The sequence below is a fragment of the Ammospiza caudacuta genome, chromosome 19, assembly GCF_027887145.1.
Source record: "Ammospiza caudacuta isolate bAmmCau1 chromosome 19, bAmmCau1.pri, whole genome shotgun sequence".
Taxonomy (NCBI): domain Eukaryota; kingdom Metazoa; phylum Chordata; class Aves; order Passeriformes; family Passerellidae; genus Ammospiza; species Ammospiza caudacuta.
Window position 1 is genome coordinate 2,239,218 of NC_080611.1, and position 16,864 is coordinate 2,256,081.

At 39.9% G+C, this 16,864-nt stretch overlaps 2 protein-coding genes across 3 annotated transcripts in view; one reads left to right on the plus strand and one right to left on the minus strand.

Moving 5' to 3' along the window:
* The window catches only part of MBTD1 (mbt domain containing 1), a 35,304-nt gene extending 22,786 nt beyond the window's left edge, over window positions 1–12,518 (plus strand). For both annotated transcript variants that reach the window (XM_058817213.1, XM_058817214.1), the window contains 4 exons: window positions 589–671; window positions 978–1,212; window positions 1,813–1,890; window positions 8,660–12,518. In XM_058817213.1, the coding sequence (XP_058673196.1) occupies window positions 589–671; window positions 978–1,212; window positions 1,813–1,890; window positions 8,660–8,778 (515 nt within the window). In that variant the 3' untranslated portion in view covers window positions 8,779–12,518. The remainder of the gene's footprint in view (window positions 1–588; window positions 672–977; window positions 1,213–1,812; window positions 1,891–8,659) is intronic.
* A 466-nt stretch (window positions 12,519–12,984) lies between these two features.
* Window positions 12,985–15,827, minus strand: LOC131566283 (nucleoside diphosphate kinase). The gene is made up of 6 exons (XM_058817522.1): window positions 15,723–15,827; window positions 15,360–15,628; window positions 15,023–15,155; window positions 14,400–14,501; window positions 13,648–13,760; window positions 12,985–13,221 (listed from the first exon to the last, which is right to left on the minus strand). The coding sequence occupies exons 1-6, from the start codon at window positions 15,825–15,827 to the stop codon at window positions 13,104–13,106; spliced, it is 840 nt and encodes a 279-aa protein (XP_058673505.1). The 3' UTR covers window positions 12,985–13,103.
* Window positions 15,828–16,864: the final 1,037 nt, after the last annotated feature.

Consider the following 16,864-nt stretch of genomic DNA (forward strand, 5'->3'; position numbering starts at 1 on the left):
TAAAATTGCTCAAAGGAAAAGATATTCCTGTGTTTTATGCATATTCAGTAGCAGATACATATCTTTTTGAGAGATTATTTTCTTCCCTTTATAATAGCTTTAAAAATCCTCTAATTTTCCATATTACATATTCCTGCTATTTTTACCCTTAATAAACTTTTAAAATGTCCATGTTTATTCTCACCATTCTGTTCCTGACAATTGCAGTGTTTCAATAGTGGAGCTATTTCCCCACAGGGAAGAAACTGGATATTCTCAATTCCATGATCTGTTCTGGGTCATTTGTGTAGGGCATTTGTTGAGATAAGAATCTGCATGGACAAAAAACTTCCAGTTTAAGTGATTAATCTTAACTGAATGATATCTTTTACATTACCCAGTGCTTCATCCTTGTTAGTTGCAAATGGGCAATGTCTAGGTGTCTTTTTGTCCCTTAGATCAAAGCTCAGAGAGTGGAGGTTTCTGCTACTGATATTTGACCTTTGTTGTTTTTTTAGCTGTAACACACTCACTGTGTGCTATTTTTGCTGTTGTTCTTACATGTGAAATTTGCAGTTGATGTATGAAAATGTTGTTTAAAATTCACAGGTTATGCAAAACTCCCTTTTAAATGGTTTGACTACCTCAGGGAAACTGACTCAATAGCTGCACCAGTAAAACTCTTCAATAAGGTAATGAAATTATACGTGTTTGTACTGGAATTAGTGTTTTCCTTACATTTTTGCATAGTGCATGGGATAGACCCATTTGTTAAACACAGCTTTGAAAAGCTAAAACTTTTAGAGATAAGAACCGTTTGAGTAAACAAATGTTGGTATCTCTGAAATGTTAAACAGCTGCAGAGGTCCAGGAAACTTCATCAATGATACTTGGTTTTTTTTCTATATTAAGTGGATTGAAATCCCTGTTTCAGCACTGTGCTTAAACTATCTTGATGAACGTCTGTTTACTGATGTTTACTTTCTTTGCTTCCCCAGGAAGTTCCAAACCATGGGTTTCATGTTGGCATGAAACTGGAAGCAGTAGATCTGATGGAGCCTCGCCTGGTGTGTGTGGCCACAGTAACGCGCATTATTCACCGGCTTCTGAGGATACACTTTGATGGGTGGGAAGATGAATATGATCAGTGGGTGGATTGTGAGTCCCCAGATCTGTATCCTGTGGGATGGTGTCAGCTCACTGGATACCAGCTCCAGCCTCCAGCGCCACAGTGTGAGTCCTGCTTTGTCAATAATAAAAATGAATTTAATGGGGACTCATTTTACTAACCTTTTCCAGTTAGGTCCCTAGGCGTAACAAAAATAGAAAAAACTCTGGCTAATGCCTGGAAGTTCTAATTGACAGTTCTAATCTTTCCCACTTTGATTTCTAAACTACTTCTGAGTGTTTTTTACTATTTTTCAATGCTAGAAGGTGCTGACTTGATGCCGGGAAAAAGCCTCTTGTCAGTTCTGGAGGAGCTCGCTGAGAATTAATATTGCTTTAAGACTGCCAGTGTGTCTGTTTCACCTCCTAAATTAGTGGAACTCAGCCTGTGCAGAAGCTGTATGTAATTTGTTACATCACAACTTGTCCTTGTCAGATCAAGTGAAAATAACTGATGATATGCATTTCAAAAACAGTTTTTTAATATGAGGGTAATGAGTGTGTTCTTGTTAAGTAGTTTAATGCAAATTGATTTTCCACAGTAAATTTCTGTCTTTGTTCAGTTACTAAGGAAAAATTCTTTAACTGTGTAACAGCTTTGACACATTTTAAAGTGGGGTTGTTTTTTTTAAATGAGCATAAATTTTGAATTCTTCATTTTTGCAGCATCAAGAGATAGCCAGTCAAGTTCGTCCAAACAGAAGAAAAAAGCTAAATCACAACAGTACAAAGGACATAAGAAAAGTGGGTGACAAAATAGTGTTTGCAGTTTACCTGATGCTTTAAAGTTTGTGGTCTCTACCTAAGTCCCTGTTCTATTTGGAAATTTTCATGTTTTATGCACATGTCTAAACAGGTGTTATGCTTAAAGGTGCAGTATGCCACAAAAAGAACTTTTTCATTGAGAATAATAATTTTTATAGTTTGTGATAGGGTAGATGTTGCTAATAATAATAATCTATTAATTGTAGATGGACAATGGTTAAAATAATTTTGTATTCTGACATAATTTTAGTTAAATAATACGTTTGCTGTGTACTATATTGGTAGTTGTACTGCCTTGTACAAAATACTCAGGTATCAACACACTTTTCCCTCTGCTCTCTGTAACACAGGTAAAGGAATAAGAGCCAAGTCACTGGGATCACAAAGAATGAGGTGTAGAAAATTTAAATAATCATCCAACTGGCTTCTCTTTGAAACAAAAAAAATGCTTATTTGCCAGTTTTTTTTGTTTAGGCATTTATGTAAATTAAGCTTTTGTATTATTACTTTCAGAAACAAACAGCATTGCTGTATGTGGCTGTTCTTGTCACAGTAAAACACAGTAATGACATTTTTAAGAATCTGCAGTGTTCAGGTACTTTCCACAGTAATTGGTTCCCTTTGAATCAAGTTGTCAAAATGTAAAATTAGCTTGCTTAATTTAGTTCTGTTTCCAGAGTGTTTCGTTGTAGTATCAAACTAATGTGAGGAATTAAAACCTTGTCTTCCTGGTGAGTTTGTGAATGGATCTATTAAGGCCAATTGGAACCTTCTTCCCCAGTCATTGAGAATACAACCTATGCTGTGTTGATCTTTGGGGATGAAAAGAAGTTGGCTGGTGAGTGTCACAGATAGAACAGGTGTCTCGGAAGTTCTTAGAAATTCCTGTTAAGTGCCTCAAACATTGCACTGGTTTTCTTTTCGATGTTGGAGGAAGTAAACAGTAAAATCCAGATTCTTTTTGGAAAGCAGTATTTTTACAATAGAATTCAGGTACTGGAAAACTCCTGATTTGAGAATATCTGGGGAAAGCTGTGAATGCTGTTGCTTTAAGCTGGGGAAATATGGCTTTATGGTTAATTACCTTTGTGTAAGACCTGGTTTTGGATAACTCTACACTATCTGTGCAGATTTTGTTTAGCAAGCTGTTCTAGACCATCATTCTCCTTACCTTATCCCTTTCCTAATACCTCTGCTACCTGTCTTACAGTAAATGTGACCAAACCTGGAAAATTAATCTATCTTACTTAGTGCCATAGGAAGCTTTAGTCTAGCTTTAGAAAATTTAGTCTATGGAAGTTTCTTCTTCACTTCTATCTAACCTAAGGTAAATGTTGCCTGTGGAAGCAAAGAAAACTTCTGATTGTGTTCTGGACTGTTTGCTGAATACTAAGAAATCCTCTTAACACCAGAAGATGAGAGAATAACATCATGAACAGTTAGAGCCAGCTGCCTTGTGTATGGGTTTTTTCTAAATAAGTTATGGCAACTGAAGTGGTGAGTCATCGGAAATAACACAAAAATATCTTCTGAAGCTTTTCCTTGTTCAGGACTTGTAAATAAAATAGAAAGTTATTTTGTAAATTATTTCAGTCACAAAACCATATAATGCAGCCATGATGTTTTTATGGTACCCTGTAAAGTCACCCCAGATGATTAACAAAAAACTCTGTGTCTTACATTAGTTTAGTTTGAGCAGAGCAGGGTTATTTCCACACATTTTTCTCATGTGCTCACAACACAGCCCAGGATGTCATGGATGTCATTGAGCCTTTTTGCTGTGTGTAACGATGCAGATTTCTGCTACAGTGTCCCCTCCTTCCTGGGGGAACTGGGAGTGGACATGTTCACTGGGAAGCAGAACTGATTGCATCATAAACCTTTGGGAATGCTTTTGGGGATATTTGAGAATCTCCCCCAATTCCCTTTCTGACACTGTTTCTTTCAGTGAGTATGGTTTTGCCTGCTGCTCAGAAGGCTGTGCAGGTGACTTCTTAAAAGGTAACATGCCAGCATGCTGGGACAGTTAATTAATAATGAAGGATGTGATATTTGCTGGTATTGTCTGCTTCCTCTTGGGTGTGTATATCAGAATAAGGTTACTGAAATTATAATCTGACCTCTAGATTTTCAAGGTTGGAATTCTGTAGACACCATTCTGCCTCATTGATCTCTCTGTAGGGCTATCCTGAAGTTGTCTTATAAGAAGAATATTTAAGCAGGGTGGTATCTTTAGAATATGCTTAATCAGTTACCTTTTCAGGGCTGTCTGACAATGCTGATAGGACTGAAGCATCAGCAGCCACAGTTTTGATGTAGCTGAAAGCATGGATTTGTGCTACAGGTCTTGTACCCTCAATACAGATCTTGTACCCTCAGAGAGCATGCCTTGAGCACAGAATAGGAGCATCTTAGTGATAAAGGAGAAACATGGTAATTTGTATGGGAAATGTTCTAATAACACTTTTTCATGAATGCAGTGTTTAATAATTCGAGGGCATTTTAGAAGTTTTTTTGCTACGCAGTAGCAATACAATAATTTGTATTTATGGGTAAAATGGTAAATACCATTGTAACGGAATTAAGAGCATGTATTTTTAGCGGTGATAAACTTTGGAGAGGATTATTTCCCCAGAAGCATCCTTCTGTCTCTTAGGCACACTCACTGAAACACCTGCAGCCTGAAACTGAGCCAAGTATCTTGGGTGTCCAGGCAGAGGAATGTGTATGACTGTGCAATGTAACTGCAGCAGAAGTAATTCACAGCATTTGTATTTCATTGATTGAGCATGAAATAAGTGGTTCATGGTATTAAGCAATGCCCTTGAAGTCCTACCCATAGCCTGTAAAATTCAGGGACTACAATGTGGCTGTTGAGAACAATATTCCCAGTAATAACAAAATGTGCCATTGTACAGGCCCTGGTTTTTGAGAATGGGTGAATATCAGTCAGAGCCATTTCTCAGTGAACAGTCAGAGTTTCCTGATGCAGTTTAACTTGAGCATTTATTTTAGTTTGACTTGATGTTTAGAGAGGAAGGCACCTGTTGGAAAGAAACCTGTCAGTTTGTCCAGGCCACCCATGGCAGGTGAGGTGCAGAGGAGCTTCTCTGGGGACAATGAGTTGATTCCTCCTCCATACCGAGCCCTTCCAGCACAGCCTCTGAGGCCTTCCAGCCTCCCAGGAATAGCCAGGAGTGCAATCCCAGCCTCCAAACAGGTAGCTGGTCACAGCAGTGTTTCACTGCAGAGTGGGAAGCTAAGGTCTAGGGTGTCATGTGCTGACTCATCCAATCTTTCTTTTTTCCCTTTTTTTTCCTTTGAATTTCATTTGGTTTATTTTTTTCTGCTAGAGAGCTTTTCATTCTTGCTGATGCACCATGTTACTGAATTAATCATAGCAGAGGGTTGCAGCTGGTTTAGAATTTCAGAGAAAGAAGGTTGTGGTGTGGGTTACTGAGAATCCCGGAGGGGCCCTGCGAATTGTTAAGATACAAAAAATGCACCCTATAAAACTGAATGGTAATGTGGATCTGGGAATATTGGATGCAAGTAGGTTATTATTGTGTATTATCCTTTGCAGAGAAAATAACCATATGCTATAAATAAAGATTTTTGTCTTTGTATCAGAAAAAGGCAGTTATCTGGGAAAATATCTTTGGAATATGTTATTTGAAATTTTGTGGATTACTAAGAAAATATATTTGAAGCAGTGTAATTGTTCATCTGTATGAGTGAACAGAGGAAAAACTCTTAAAAATTAATTGGTAATATTGAAGTCGATTAAAATTTTGAACTTCTTTAAGTATAGTTTACATAATGTAATCAATCTTCAATTATACAAATGCACTGGTGGTTTTCCTCTTCCCTTTTTCTCATATCTCTGGCAATGTAATGCAGCAAATTATTGCTAACAAATATATTGTAGCAATAGGAGCTGTCAGACAGACTGGATGATGTTCTCCCTGCAGGACAGTTGCCAGGTTGATAGATTTAGCTTCAGATTTGCTTGATTACTCCCTTAATCTTGTCTTAGTCTGCACAGGCTGCCATGTCAGCACTCTCTACTGACTGGAATGCATCCATAACAGTTTCTCCTGTCCATGTGTTATCCATTAACAGACTGGGAGAAATGGAACCCAAATGCCACCTTTAGACCCTGAGGAAAACCTTACTCTCTTCTGCACACCTCTCAACACTTCTGAAGGAACTCTTTAGTTTCACTTCATGTTCCTGCTGCTGTGTACATGCCATGTTTAACAGAGCCTTTGATGCTAAAGAAAGCCTTGCTTACAGGAGAGTGTTCTGGAGCATCTATTTCTTCCCAAATGTTCTTTTGTGCTAAATCTATATCTGCATTGCATTTCCTTAGTGCAAAGACATACACAGTCTGAATTTCTGTATCATTAGATTTCAAAGTTCCTATGAAACACCTGTGTTCGTTGGTTTCTGATACTCAGTGATCAGTTGAGGGGATGATTATGATTAATTGAGGGGAACTTTTCAACACTGAATTTTGGTAAGGCTGGAGAAAATTAATTTTGTTTGTGATGTGGTTAGCCTTGTCATTGTCCAAAGATAGATATATATCTCTATATAGGTAGATATAGATTGAAACCAGCAAGACCATACCTTTTCAGTCTCTGGGAAGGAGGCATCACATTGATACCATCTAATCAATTAAAGCACATTTGAGATTGGCCAGAACTCATTAATTATGTGCATATCCTCAGCATCATTCATTGCCTGCTATTGCAGTAGCTGTAGGACATATGCAGACATAGTGCATGGGGTGTTTTGCATGGCTTTGAATGGAATCAGTGGAAGATGAGTAACAAAACAGCATCTGTTCTGAAACTTCTTGTCCATGGGAGATCTCAGTAAGGGTTCAAACCCAATACTTTCCCCTTTTGTATCATCACGAGCACGGGAGAAAGGTTCAGCTCTTCACTTTGGTTTGTATGATGTGGTTTTGCTCTCTAGCAAATGCCTGGTGCTTTGAGTACTTTGCATCTTTCAGTCTGAAATGATCTCTTGAGCACTGAAATTCACCTGTTGGACTGCTTCATTTTTAAAAAGGATGTACAGCCAGTCTTGCAGAAGAAGAGACTGTTCCCAGAGATTCACCCAATTGTGAAACATATTGCTCTATTTGTACTGGTTTTGGGAGGTTTGAATGTCATGGCATCAGACAGTGTGTCTCTGAGTCCTGGCAAATCACTGAGACGATGTAAAAAGGAAGTACCTTGCCCAATCTGCACTCCTTTCCCTTCAGTTGGATGATTTAAATTAGTTTTCCTTTTTCTTCTTTCAAGCAATTTGGTGTGCAGCTGTAACTAAGCTTTTCTAATGGAGGATTGTAGCTAAAAGCTGTATAACATGAACAAATGAAGTAAGATATCATTAAATATCTAAGTGTTTGGACTTTGGTTCAAATGAGCCAGAGGCAATACAAATCATGGCAACTGCTGTTACTCCTGTACCTGCAGGAGCTTCCTGCTCAGGGGAGAGAAGGGAAACGACATGCATGGTGGGTTGGTTTGTATCCCTGACCTCTGTATAGCCTTTGCCTGAGGCATTGCAGCATAGTCAAGTAGCCAGTTGTGTGTTTTATCATTTAGACAGTACTTTGTTGCTCCCCCAGAGATCAGGAATCTTGGACAGAGTTGGCCATGATGCAGGGAAAAGTATTTGGGAGAAAAAAAATAAGGAAGGGATTGTGGGTTCTGTAGATGGGAGGAGGACTCTATTAAAGAAAGATGAGGAGAGCTTGCATTTTGCTGCAGCAGCTTTTGACATCTTCTACTATCTTAATTTTCAAATTTTATCTTTATTTAGCTCAACAGCTTATTTCAACATAGAATATTTTTAAAAGAATAATCAAACAGCTTATAAATTACTGCAAGGCGATCAGTAGCAGCAGGTTCTGGGTTGGGGTGTTTTCCTTTCACTGCATATTTTTGCATTTCAAGACACATTGGCAAGGTATATAAACAATATATTGAATAATTATAAACTTTGATACTTTTCTTATTCATTTGGTCATAGAGAATAATTCATTTTTGTATAATCAATCCTTTAATGTGGCTACTGCACCTTTAATGAATGTTTACCTGTTTTGTTTTCAGTGTTCTTTTCATTGTGCTCATATTTTGATAATCATGTCTATTTGTTAGTGAAAGTGGAAAAGTAATTGTGACATTGCTATTCATAATATCTTTCTCTTAATCCCATTTCTTTTTAATTTTGAGAAGAAAAGGGAAGATTAAAAGTATGAAAATAATTTTGTTTTAATGAAACTTACCTTCTGGGATCTTAAAATTTTATTGATGGATTGAGAAATCTTTGTAATATGTTTTGTTGTTTGACATAGACTGTTTGCAATAACTGTGAAGTAGTTTGAATTGTAGGTTAACTGTTGGCCATTTCCAATCTCATTTTCACTTGCATAATGACTAAATAGGAAGCAAAGTGGGTTAAAAGTTAAAATGGTTTAAAATACTCAGTTCTGGAGAAAATCTGGTAGAGAATATATTATTGTAAGTAATTTTAAATCTCTTAGAATTAGAGTATAACTTAGAATTCCATCTGCACTCACAAAGTGTCTGTTCTCTGTGGGATCCTGAGCATTAAAGCATCGCTAAAATGCACCATGTAAGAAAATGGGGAATCTGGGATGCTCCCAATATCAATAATATTACGTCAATTTAAGTTGTATAGATATTTAATGTGAATTTTTGATTTGTAGTGACTTCGTTACAGCTGAAGGAGGAGTTGCTGGATGGAGAGGAGTACAGCTTCCTGCAGGGAACGTCTGACCAGGAAAGCAACGGCTCCGCCAGCTATTACATCAAACAGGAGCCCTGAGGCAGCTCCCTGGAGCGAGGGGCACAGCGTCGGTGATAGGAAAAGAACCTTTCACCAACACTGACTGATTCTGTTTCCACTTGGATGGTGCAGTTCAGGTGACTGTGCCTGGGGCGCTTTGCTAAATGTAGATGAATTAGACTTGGTTCAGAACTTTTTGGAACAGTGTGGAAACTATTTTAGTGAAAAAGATTTTTCAATTTATTAAAAACAAAAACAAAGGACACTTTTGTGTTGTATTTGAAGCTTTTGAAAGAATTTTGTAATATTTTCAAGTTCAGATCTATTGTGCATTGTTAACAAGAACTGAAATTCTAGTTTTTTTGTAAGATTAAAGTTTATTTAGCATGATTGTGGGAAGCAGTTGGAGGAAGATATAGTTGCAAATACAAATGAACTGTCATAACAAATGAACCTTTTTGGTACAAGTCGGGAGACTGTTGTACTCTTGTGAACTGCACTGGTCACGTCTCTGTTTTTTTAATTGTGAAAATAAGGCTTTAAAGCCCCGATTTAAAGGCATAAATTATATACGGAAGACAGTCCTGTAAAGCTCTACTCAGTGAGTAGCCCCAAGTGCAACGGAGCCATCGCTTGAGGAAGATTTTACATTTTCAAGGTGTTTTTATTTAGTTTAAAATACCCTTTTTGATATAAGGTTTTTGGTTTTTTAACATTTTTTAGGGGCTGATTCAGTGCCCATTAATATCAGTAGCCTTGTCTCCGCCAACTGCAGTGGGCATTGGATTGGATCTATAAAGCTCTTGTCTGTATATGAATGTCTGTAGTCTTGGAATGCTTCAGCAGATGTTTACAGAGCCCTATACCAAACTGGAACTTCAGAAAATTCTGTGATTGGAAGATTAGTTGTAGCTCTGAATTTTGACTGAAGAAGCAGCTTAGATGGACAGTCACTAAGGATTCGCTTGGTAGTGGGAAGGAACTTGTGAGTATTCTTGTGATTTTTTTTTTTTCCCCCATTCAGAAAGCCCTAAATGTTTCTTTACCATCTTAAATATTTATGTGTGATCATTCAGATGACGTGCCATATGGTTTCAGGTGACCTAAAAGGAGCCCTACATTGTGGATTAAAAATTAGTTCAGTCCTGCATAACCTGCAATATTCATGTCTTGCTGCAATAGTGTAACACAGGAGTTGAGAACAGTATCAAAATCACATGGTTTTAGTCTATAATTCAGAAACTGGATTTGCCTATTGCCTGGAATTCTTGTCTCATGTCAAGCATCCCATTGCCCCCCAACTGGTCAACTTCCAGATTTTTACAAGGCAAAAGTCACATAAAAGGGTGAAAATGATAAGCATTTAAGCACAAAGTATTTTTGCAGGAGCTTTTAATAATTTGGATTTTATCTTTCCATATTTTAAACTTCTGTACATTTTTGTAAATGGAGTTGATGAGTGAGGTGTTTGATCAGCCCTGCAGAGCTGTGACTGGAAGAATGTGCATCAAGAGCTTTAGCTTTTACTGGTAAGGTTCATTAACTAAACTCTCAGGAATTATAAATTCTGTAAGTGCTTCTGGGTCTTCATAGGTTCCCTTCAGAGCAGTACAATGATCATCTGACTCTTGACCAGAAATTAAGGCTTAAAAAAAAAATTGATCAAAAATTATTAACATCTGTATCCTACAGCCTAAGAAATGTTTTAAGGATATCAACCCACAGAGCCCCGGGAGACCATTTTTTTGTATATTGTTGTTTGAGCTTAAAAAAATAGTGCATAGAAAGTTGAAAACCAGCAATTTGATTATTTTCTAACATATCGCTCCAACTTTGGGTAGATAGCATTGGTGATATACACAGGTTTACCTCATTCTATGCAAGGGGGGTTAATTATGTAAAGTTTTGTATTTACTACAGGAAGTAAAGCATGTGCTGTATAGTTTAGGAATGTCTGGAATTCTTTCCTCCCTTACTGGTAAAATTTCTTAAATTACAACCTGTTTTTAACAATGGCTTCTTCTATTGACAGAATCTGTTAATCTGATTACAAGAATCTGTAACTTCAGGTGGTAAAGGCATTTTAGCTTGCTAAAATAGCCATAAAAAGGACTTTGTTGGACCTGGTAGTCTTCAAATAGCTTATCTCAGATTCTGACCCACGATGTTTATTTTGAACATCAAAATAGACAACAGCCTAGATTGGAGAACTAGGATTAGAGACCATTGTAGTGACAGTTTGAGCCTTGCTTGTTTTCCTGTGTTCTCAATTTAATCTGCTGTAAAATCCAGCTCTGCAAGCATTGATTTCATTTGGTAAGTATAGCACTATTGATTTTTTTTTTTTTTTTAATGCAACAACTTGCAGGTTATCCCATCAGCTGGAACAAGGTTCTCACAGTCTTGCTTTCTTCTCTCATCAACAGCTTCTGACTTCAGTAGAAAAACTGTTGCATTAATTAGTGTGTCATAATGTAGAGAGAGGGTTGGACTAGTTAATGAGTGAGGTGCATTGCCCGGTCACTAAACTGAGTATTGCCCTGGCTCATCCCTGATTTCAGAGTCTATCTCCAAATGTCAACAGGGAAAATTAATCCTTAACACACTTCCTGTGTTGGGAGAATTATAAGAGTCTGTCCTAAAGTCTGTCAGTCTTTATAATATTCCTTTATTCATCAAACACTAAAGTCTGTGAGGTGATCTATGTTCTCAGGTACCTGTGTGACTTCAGCAGTTGGTGAAATGCCTTTTGTGTCTCTGGGTTCATAATATGCCTCAGTTGTGTAATTGTCAAGTACAGTGACATCTGTGCTAAGCAAACCATGGAAGGAGCTGCTGGAAGTCACTTGTGAGGAGCAGCTCAGGAAAAACCTGAGCAAGGTGCTACCAGGGATGTGGTCCCCAGAGAACCTGAGGGGTGTCCCCGTGGCAGCTCCCTGGCTTTGCAAAGCATTCCTGTGGCTCTGGGATGTTTCTCATGGCTTTCAAGCTGTAGTACCTGCCTGAGGGAGCAGCAAATGTTGGACACCTAAAACCTTCAATGGGGTTGGACTAATGCTGGCATTGGGCACAGCAGGTTTTTCTGACCATGAGGCAGCCCAAGCCCTGTCCCTGACTTGGCTGCTGTCCTTCTTGTTCCAGATCTCTCTGCTGATCTTTGATTACATTATTTTCAGTAGAACTCTCTAACCTGTTCCTTGCTGCATCTGAGGAAAGCTACAGCAGTTACTGATTCCTTGTTCTATGGATGCTAACACGGGTTGCAGTGTTTGTTTGGGGTTTTTTATTGTTGTTTTCTGTGATGTGAATACCCTCCCTCGATCTTTGTATGATGGTGCTAACACATTTGGTAACAATCCTTTATTAGGAAGGGATTTTAAAAAACTGTGATTTTAGCTGAATTTTTCTTCCTTTTGATTTTTTTTCATATTTAAAATTTAAAGCCACAGCCATTTATACAAAAAAGGCATCAGCTTTGGCCCCTGGAAAAATGCTGGGGGCAAGAATCAAGAATAAACAAATGGGTTTTTACATAATTTCTGTATGTATTTGATATATAGATCAATATCTGTACAAATTTAATCTTTTATTTTCTTTGTTATTTGTGTGGTCAGTGAGGGAGTATTTAAAGCTTTCTCATGCAATGTACATAACTCAGTGAAAAAATGCTTTTGGAAAAATTAATGTTACTTTCATTTTTACAAGACTGCGGATTTTCAGCATGGATGTGAAAAGCATTAAATCATAACTTTGTGTACAAGATAAAAATAATTCACTAAATTTGCCTTTTTTACACAAAATAAAAATGATTAAAAGTCTTTTTCTGAATAGTGATTGTTTTGCTTACACTCTTAACCTTAATAAAAATACCCACAATCTGTAATAATATGAGTATTTTAAGTATGTTGGTGTGACAACAAATGGTGTGGGGCCCTGAGCACAAGGTAAGGGGTTTGATAAGAGAAGGTGAATTCAATAAGCATTTTAGAGAGCAAGCTTTGCACTCAGTCTCATTTCATTTAGTATTAATATTTGTGTAAGGAGAAAATTTTGTGGTATCCCTTTTTTCTTCTAGCTGTGTTGGAAGTAGCTCCAGCCTCACTTCAGCTCTCCCTCTGCAAATTTGCTGCTGCTTGAGTCCAACAGCTGTGCCAGGGTCACATGTCAGTGGCACCTGAATGATTAAAATTACTTTTATGAGTATTTGAACAGGGGGTCTGTTGTAAGTGAATGCACCACAAGGAATTAGTTCACACCCATTTATTTGACAGTCACTTTCAGCACTAAGATAACTGTGGTTGCTCCCAGGGCAGCAGCTGGAATGAGATGAGGTGTTGGAAGGCACAAATCACTGTGGGAACCCATCACTCATAGATCCAGTCATGTGCGCAGGGCTTGAAGTCGATGAGCTCTGCGGGTTTGAACCACAGGTTGATCTCCTTCTGTGCACTCTCCACAGAGTCGCTGCCATGGATGATGTTCCTGTGGAAGGAGACAAACATTGATCCCTATAAAAATACACCTCCAGCAGCCTTGTTCTCAGTTTGCAAAAATGTGGATGAAGCATCTAGAGTGGGGAGACTACTGCTGTTATTTCAGGTAGAGTGTTCCAACACCCCACCCCTCCAAGAGCTAATTATGCCTATCAGGGTCACTCTAGAGCTACTGTTCTGCAACAGCCCCTGCCTGAGCTTACATGCTGCTTTGGGGAAGAGCTGGACTGCAAACAAAGTCAGCTTTGTACCACTTTCCTAAGTAGCAGATATGCACTGTGACCTGCAAATAAAATACAATCAGACTAAGGTCTCTACCACCAATTTTGGTTTTCCAGAATAAAAGACTGCCAACAGTTTTTGTGTTGGCAGGTAAACAGCGAGTAGGAGTTGTTTTAACAGACTGAGTACAAACCTTCCCACTTGAATGCAGAAATCACCACGGATGGTGCCAGGCTTGGAGTCTGCAGGGTTGGTTTCCCCCAGCATTACTCTCCCAGTTTTAACCACATTGAGTCCTTCCCATACCTTAAGATAAAAAACACAAAAATTCTGTTAAGCCATGCTTATGCAAAATACTGACAGTTCAGCTTTGCTCCACCATACGTTGCAAAGAAACAAAGATATTTAAGAAACAAAGATAATTAAAGATATTAACCTTGCCTAGATTATCTCTTGGGCTTGTAAAGGTGACAAGGGAAAAAAACAACTGAACTGGAAGTTAATGTACAAAGCGAACTCCCAACCTTTTGTGTTGTGGAACAGGGACACCCTGCTGAGTGTTCTCTCCTCTGTCATTATCACACCAGGAGATGATACTAGAGCAAGTACCTTGTTTTGGGGGGAATGTAAAAATTAATGACACAGAAGTTTGTGTCAGAGAGCCTGACCTTTTTTTGCCCAAAACAGATCTTTTGGCACAGAAGATTTGCTTTCAGGAATTTTGCTTTATACATTTATACACTGAGCATTTTAATACCCATTTTATATGAGCACTTTTCTTATTATATAGAAATTTCACTGTCTTAATTTTTTCTTTTGCCACTATCAGAACAAGGTAGTTTAAAAAATATTTCTGCAGCACCATCTCTAAATATTCTTAATAATTTATAGAGCAAGAAAAATATATTCAAGAAAGTAATCTTAAACTAAAATGAAGTCACTTACCATGGCCACAACAGGTCCAGAGTTCATGTATTTAACCAAACCAGGGAAGAAGGGGCGGTCTTTCAGGTCAATGTAATGTTGTTTGAGAAGGTCTTCAGAGGCCTTCAAAAGGACAGATTTAACTTTAAATATCATTTTCTGAATGTCATTGAACAAAAGGTGTTACAGGTGTAAGACTGCGGCGTTAGTGATTAGATTCACAATTAATGTTACCAACATTGCTGCAGTGCTATTGTGTGTATCAGTGCGAGCTCCTGCTGTAATATTAAAGCAGTTCTTTGTGGCTGTGCTGGGAATTGTCAATAGGATTTCTTTGCACGGCAGTGAGCCTCTGCAATAAGCAGAGTACGGGGTCCCGGGGTGATGTTACCCAACACAACCTTTCAGCCTTGGCCATTCCACCTCTCAATCGGGCTGCATTAAACCTCTGAAGCAAAATTCAGCTGGTTATGGCAAGGGTAGAAGCCGAGGAGGAAGGGCCTGACGCGCGCTGCAGCACAGCCGCCATCTGATCCCAGTTCTGCCGCAGGAGAAGCCGCAAGGGGAGATTCTCGGTGCGGGTGTGGTGAGCCCTTCTCGGGCAGGGCACGAACAGGGTTGGGGGGCAAGGCGTGGGCACTCACGTGTACGAACTTCATGGCTACGAGCCGGAACCCTTTCTGCTCGAACCGCTTGATAATCTCCCCGACCAGCCCGCGCTGGACGCCGTCGGGCTTGATGGCGATGAAGGTGCGCTCGCTGTTCCCCGCCATGGCGCTGCGGGCGGGAGCGCGGCGTGAGGGGACGCGCGGCCTCAAGGTCGGCGACGGCCATGGCGGTACCGCCCCGCCACGCGGCACCGCCACGAAATGTCCCCCCGGCCCCACCGAGCCCGGCCCGGCCCCGCCGAACCCCGCCGGGCCCCTCCGCCTGCACCCCCCATGCCCCTGGAGCGCGGGGCCCGACCCGGCCAGGACTCACCTATCCGGAGCTGCCGCCGCCGCTACCCTCCGCACCGCTGCCGCCGGAGGAAGAGGCGCAGGACGAGGCGTGCACGCCGCAGATCCCCCGCCCTGCGCAGAGGAGGAGCCGCCGGGTCGGCGGCGCTTCCGGGGCGGGATCGCCAGCGCCGAGCGGAACCGGGACGGGCCGGGATGAAGTGGGACTAGACCGGAGAGCGGCCGCTTCGGGGCCCAAGGACAGCGGGGCGGCTCTTGGCCAGCCCTGGCCGCACCTGTCGCCTCCGCCGCCTCGACGGTTATTTACAGACGCAGCAACTGTGGCTTAAGCCTTTAAGGCACTGAAACGCCGGCGGATGTTTAACACAACTAAATAATTTTTTACTAATTTTTTGCTGAGTTGGCTGCTTTCAGGTATCCCCGCGGCCTGAGGGTTGGTCCTGCCAACCAGGCTGCGCTGCACAGCACGGCTACAGCTCTTCAAAAGCATATTTATCACAGAAAAGTGATGTGGTACCTGTAACACAGGAACATTATTGATAATTTCATTGGGAAGATGAAGCTGCCAAGTGTCAAAAGCTCACAGTCCCTGAACCTGTGTCACAACATGAAGCGGGGAGTGTGTTGTTACTTTTTATGATGTTTACTGCTTGGCCCTTTCCTATTTGATTAGCACCTTTGCCTGAGTAAGTTATAATCGCACACCATCACTGCAGCTGGGATATGAATGAAATAACCTCTGCAGTCCTTGCACTGTCTCTTGTTGAGGGGCCAGTTAGTGTCCTCACAGGGTCAGTTAGTGGTTTCACACTGGACCTGCTCAGGTACCTCAGCTATGCAGGATTGCTGGCATCCACCTCTTCCCGGTCACATCATATTAGAAACACTAATCAGCAGCTTCCTGACAACCCAAGCACCTCCAGATAAAGCACAATTCTCTATTTTGTAGAATTGAGATGTCTCAAGTAACCTTTCAAGCAAAGATTAAACTGGAGACCACTCATCTCATGCTCAGGTTTGGCACATATTCCCTTTCCTCCAACTTCTTTTAACCGAGTGATTTATCTTCTATAACATTGAATAGTTTCAGAAGTGGGGCTCACAGCCTCACCTACACCTTCATAGTTAGAGAATTTGTTCCACTTCCTTATACTCATTAATTAAAGACAAAATATTTAAAATTTCATTTTATTTCACTTAAGAAACAGCAAATATTGTTTTATTTTGTGCCATCTCTTTTTAGGAGCTTGATATCACCATAAGGTATCATAAGCCTTCCATTCAACATTCACTGCATAGTTCAGTATTCAGATACAAGAATTCGCTCTGGGGGAAAAAATAGTGGAGCTTGAGCAACTGATTCCATGAAACTCTTACTCTTAGTGAATAAAATGTTGCAGAGAAATAAATACATAATATCAATCCCAACTTCCTCATCCAGTGCAACTTTTGCTGTTGAAACTGAAACACCCTCTGCATTATTATGACTCTACTTCTTTACATCATTAAATACAAAACGATAGTGAT

Bases quoted from the DNA above. Each gene is read 5' to 3' on its own strand.
- LOC131566283 (XM_058817522.1), bottom strand. From the start codon at position 15,827: ATGCTTTTGAAGAGCTGTAGCCGTGCTGTGCAGCGCAGCCTGGTTGGC. The intron at 14,502-15,022 runs GTGAGTGCCCAC...GTCCTTTTGAAG, and splicing joins TAGCCATGAAGTTCGTACAC to GCCTCTGAAGACCTTCTCAA. The intron at 13,222-13,647 runs GTTTGTACTCAG...CTCCTTCCACAG, and splicing joins TTCTGCATTCAAGTGGGAAG to GAACATCATCCATGGCAGCG.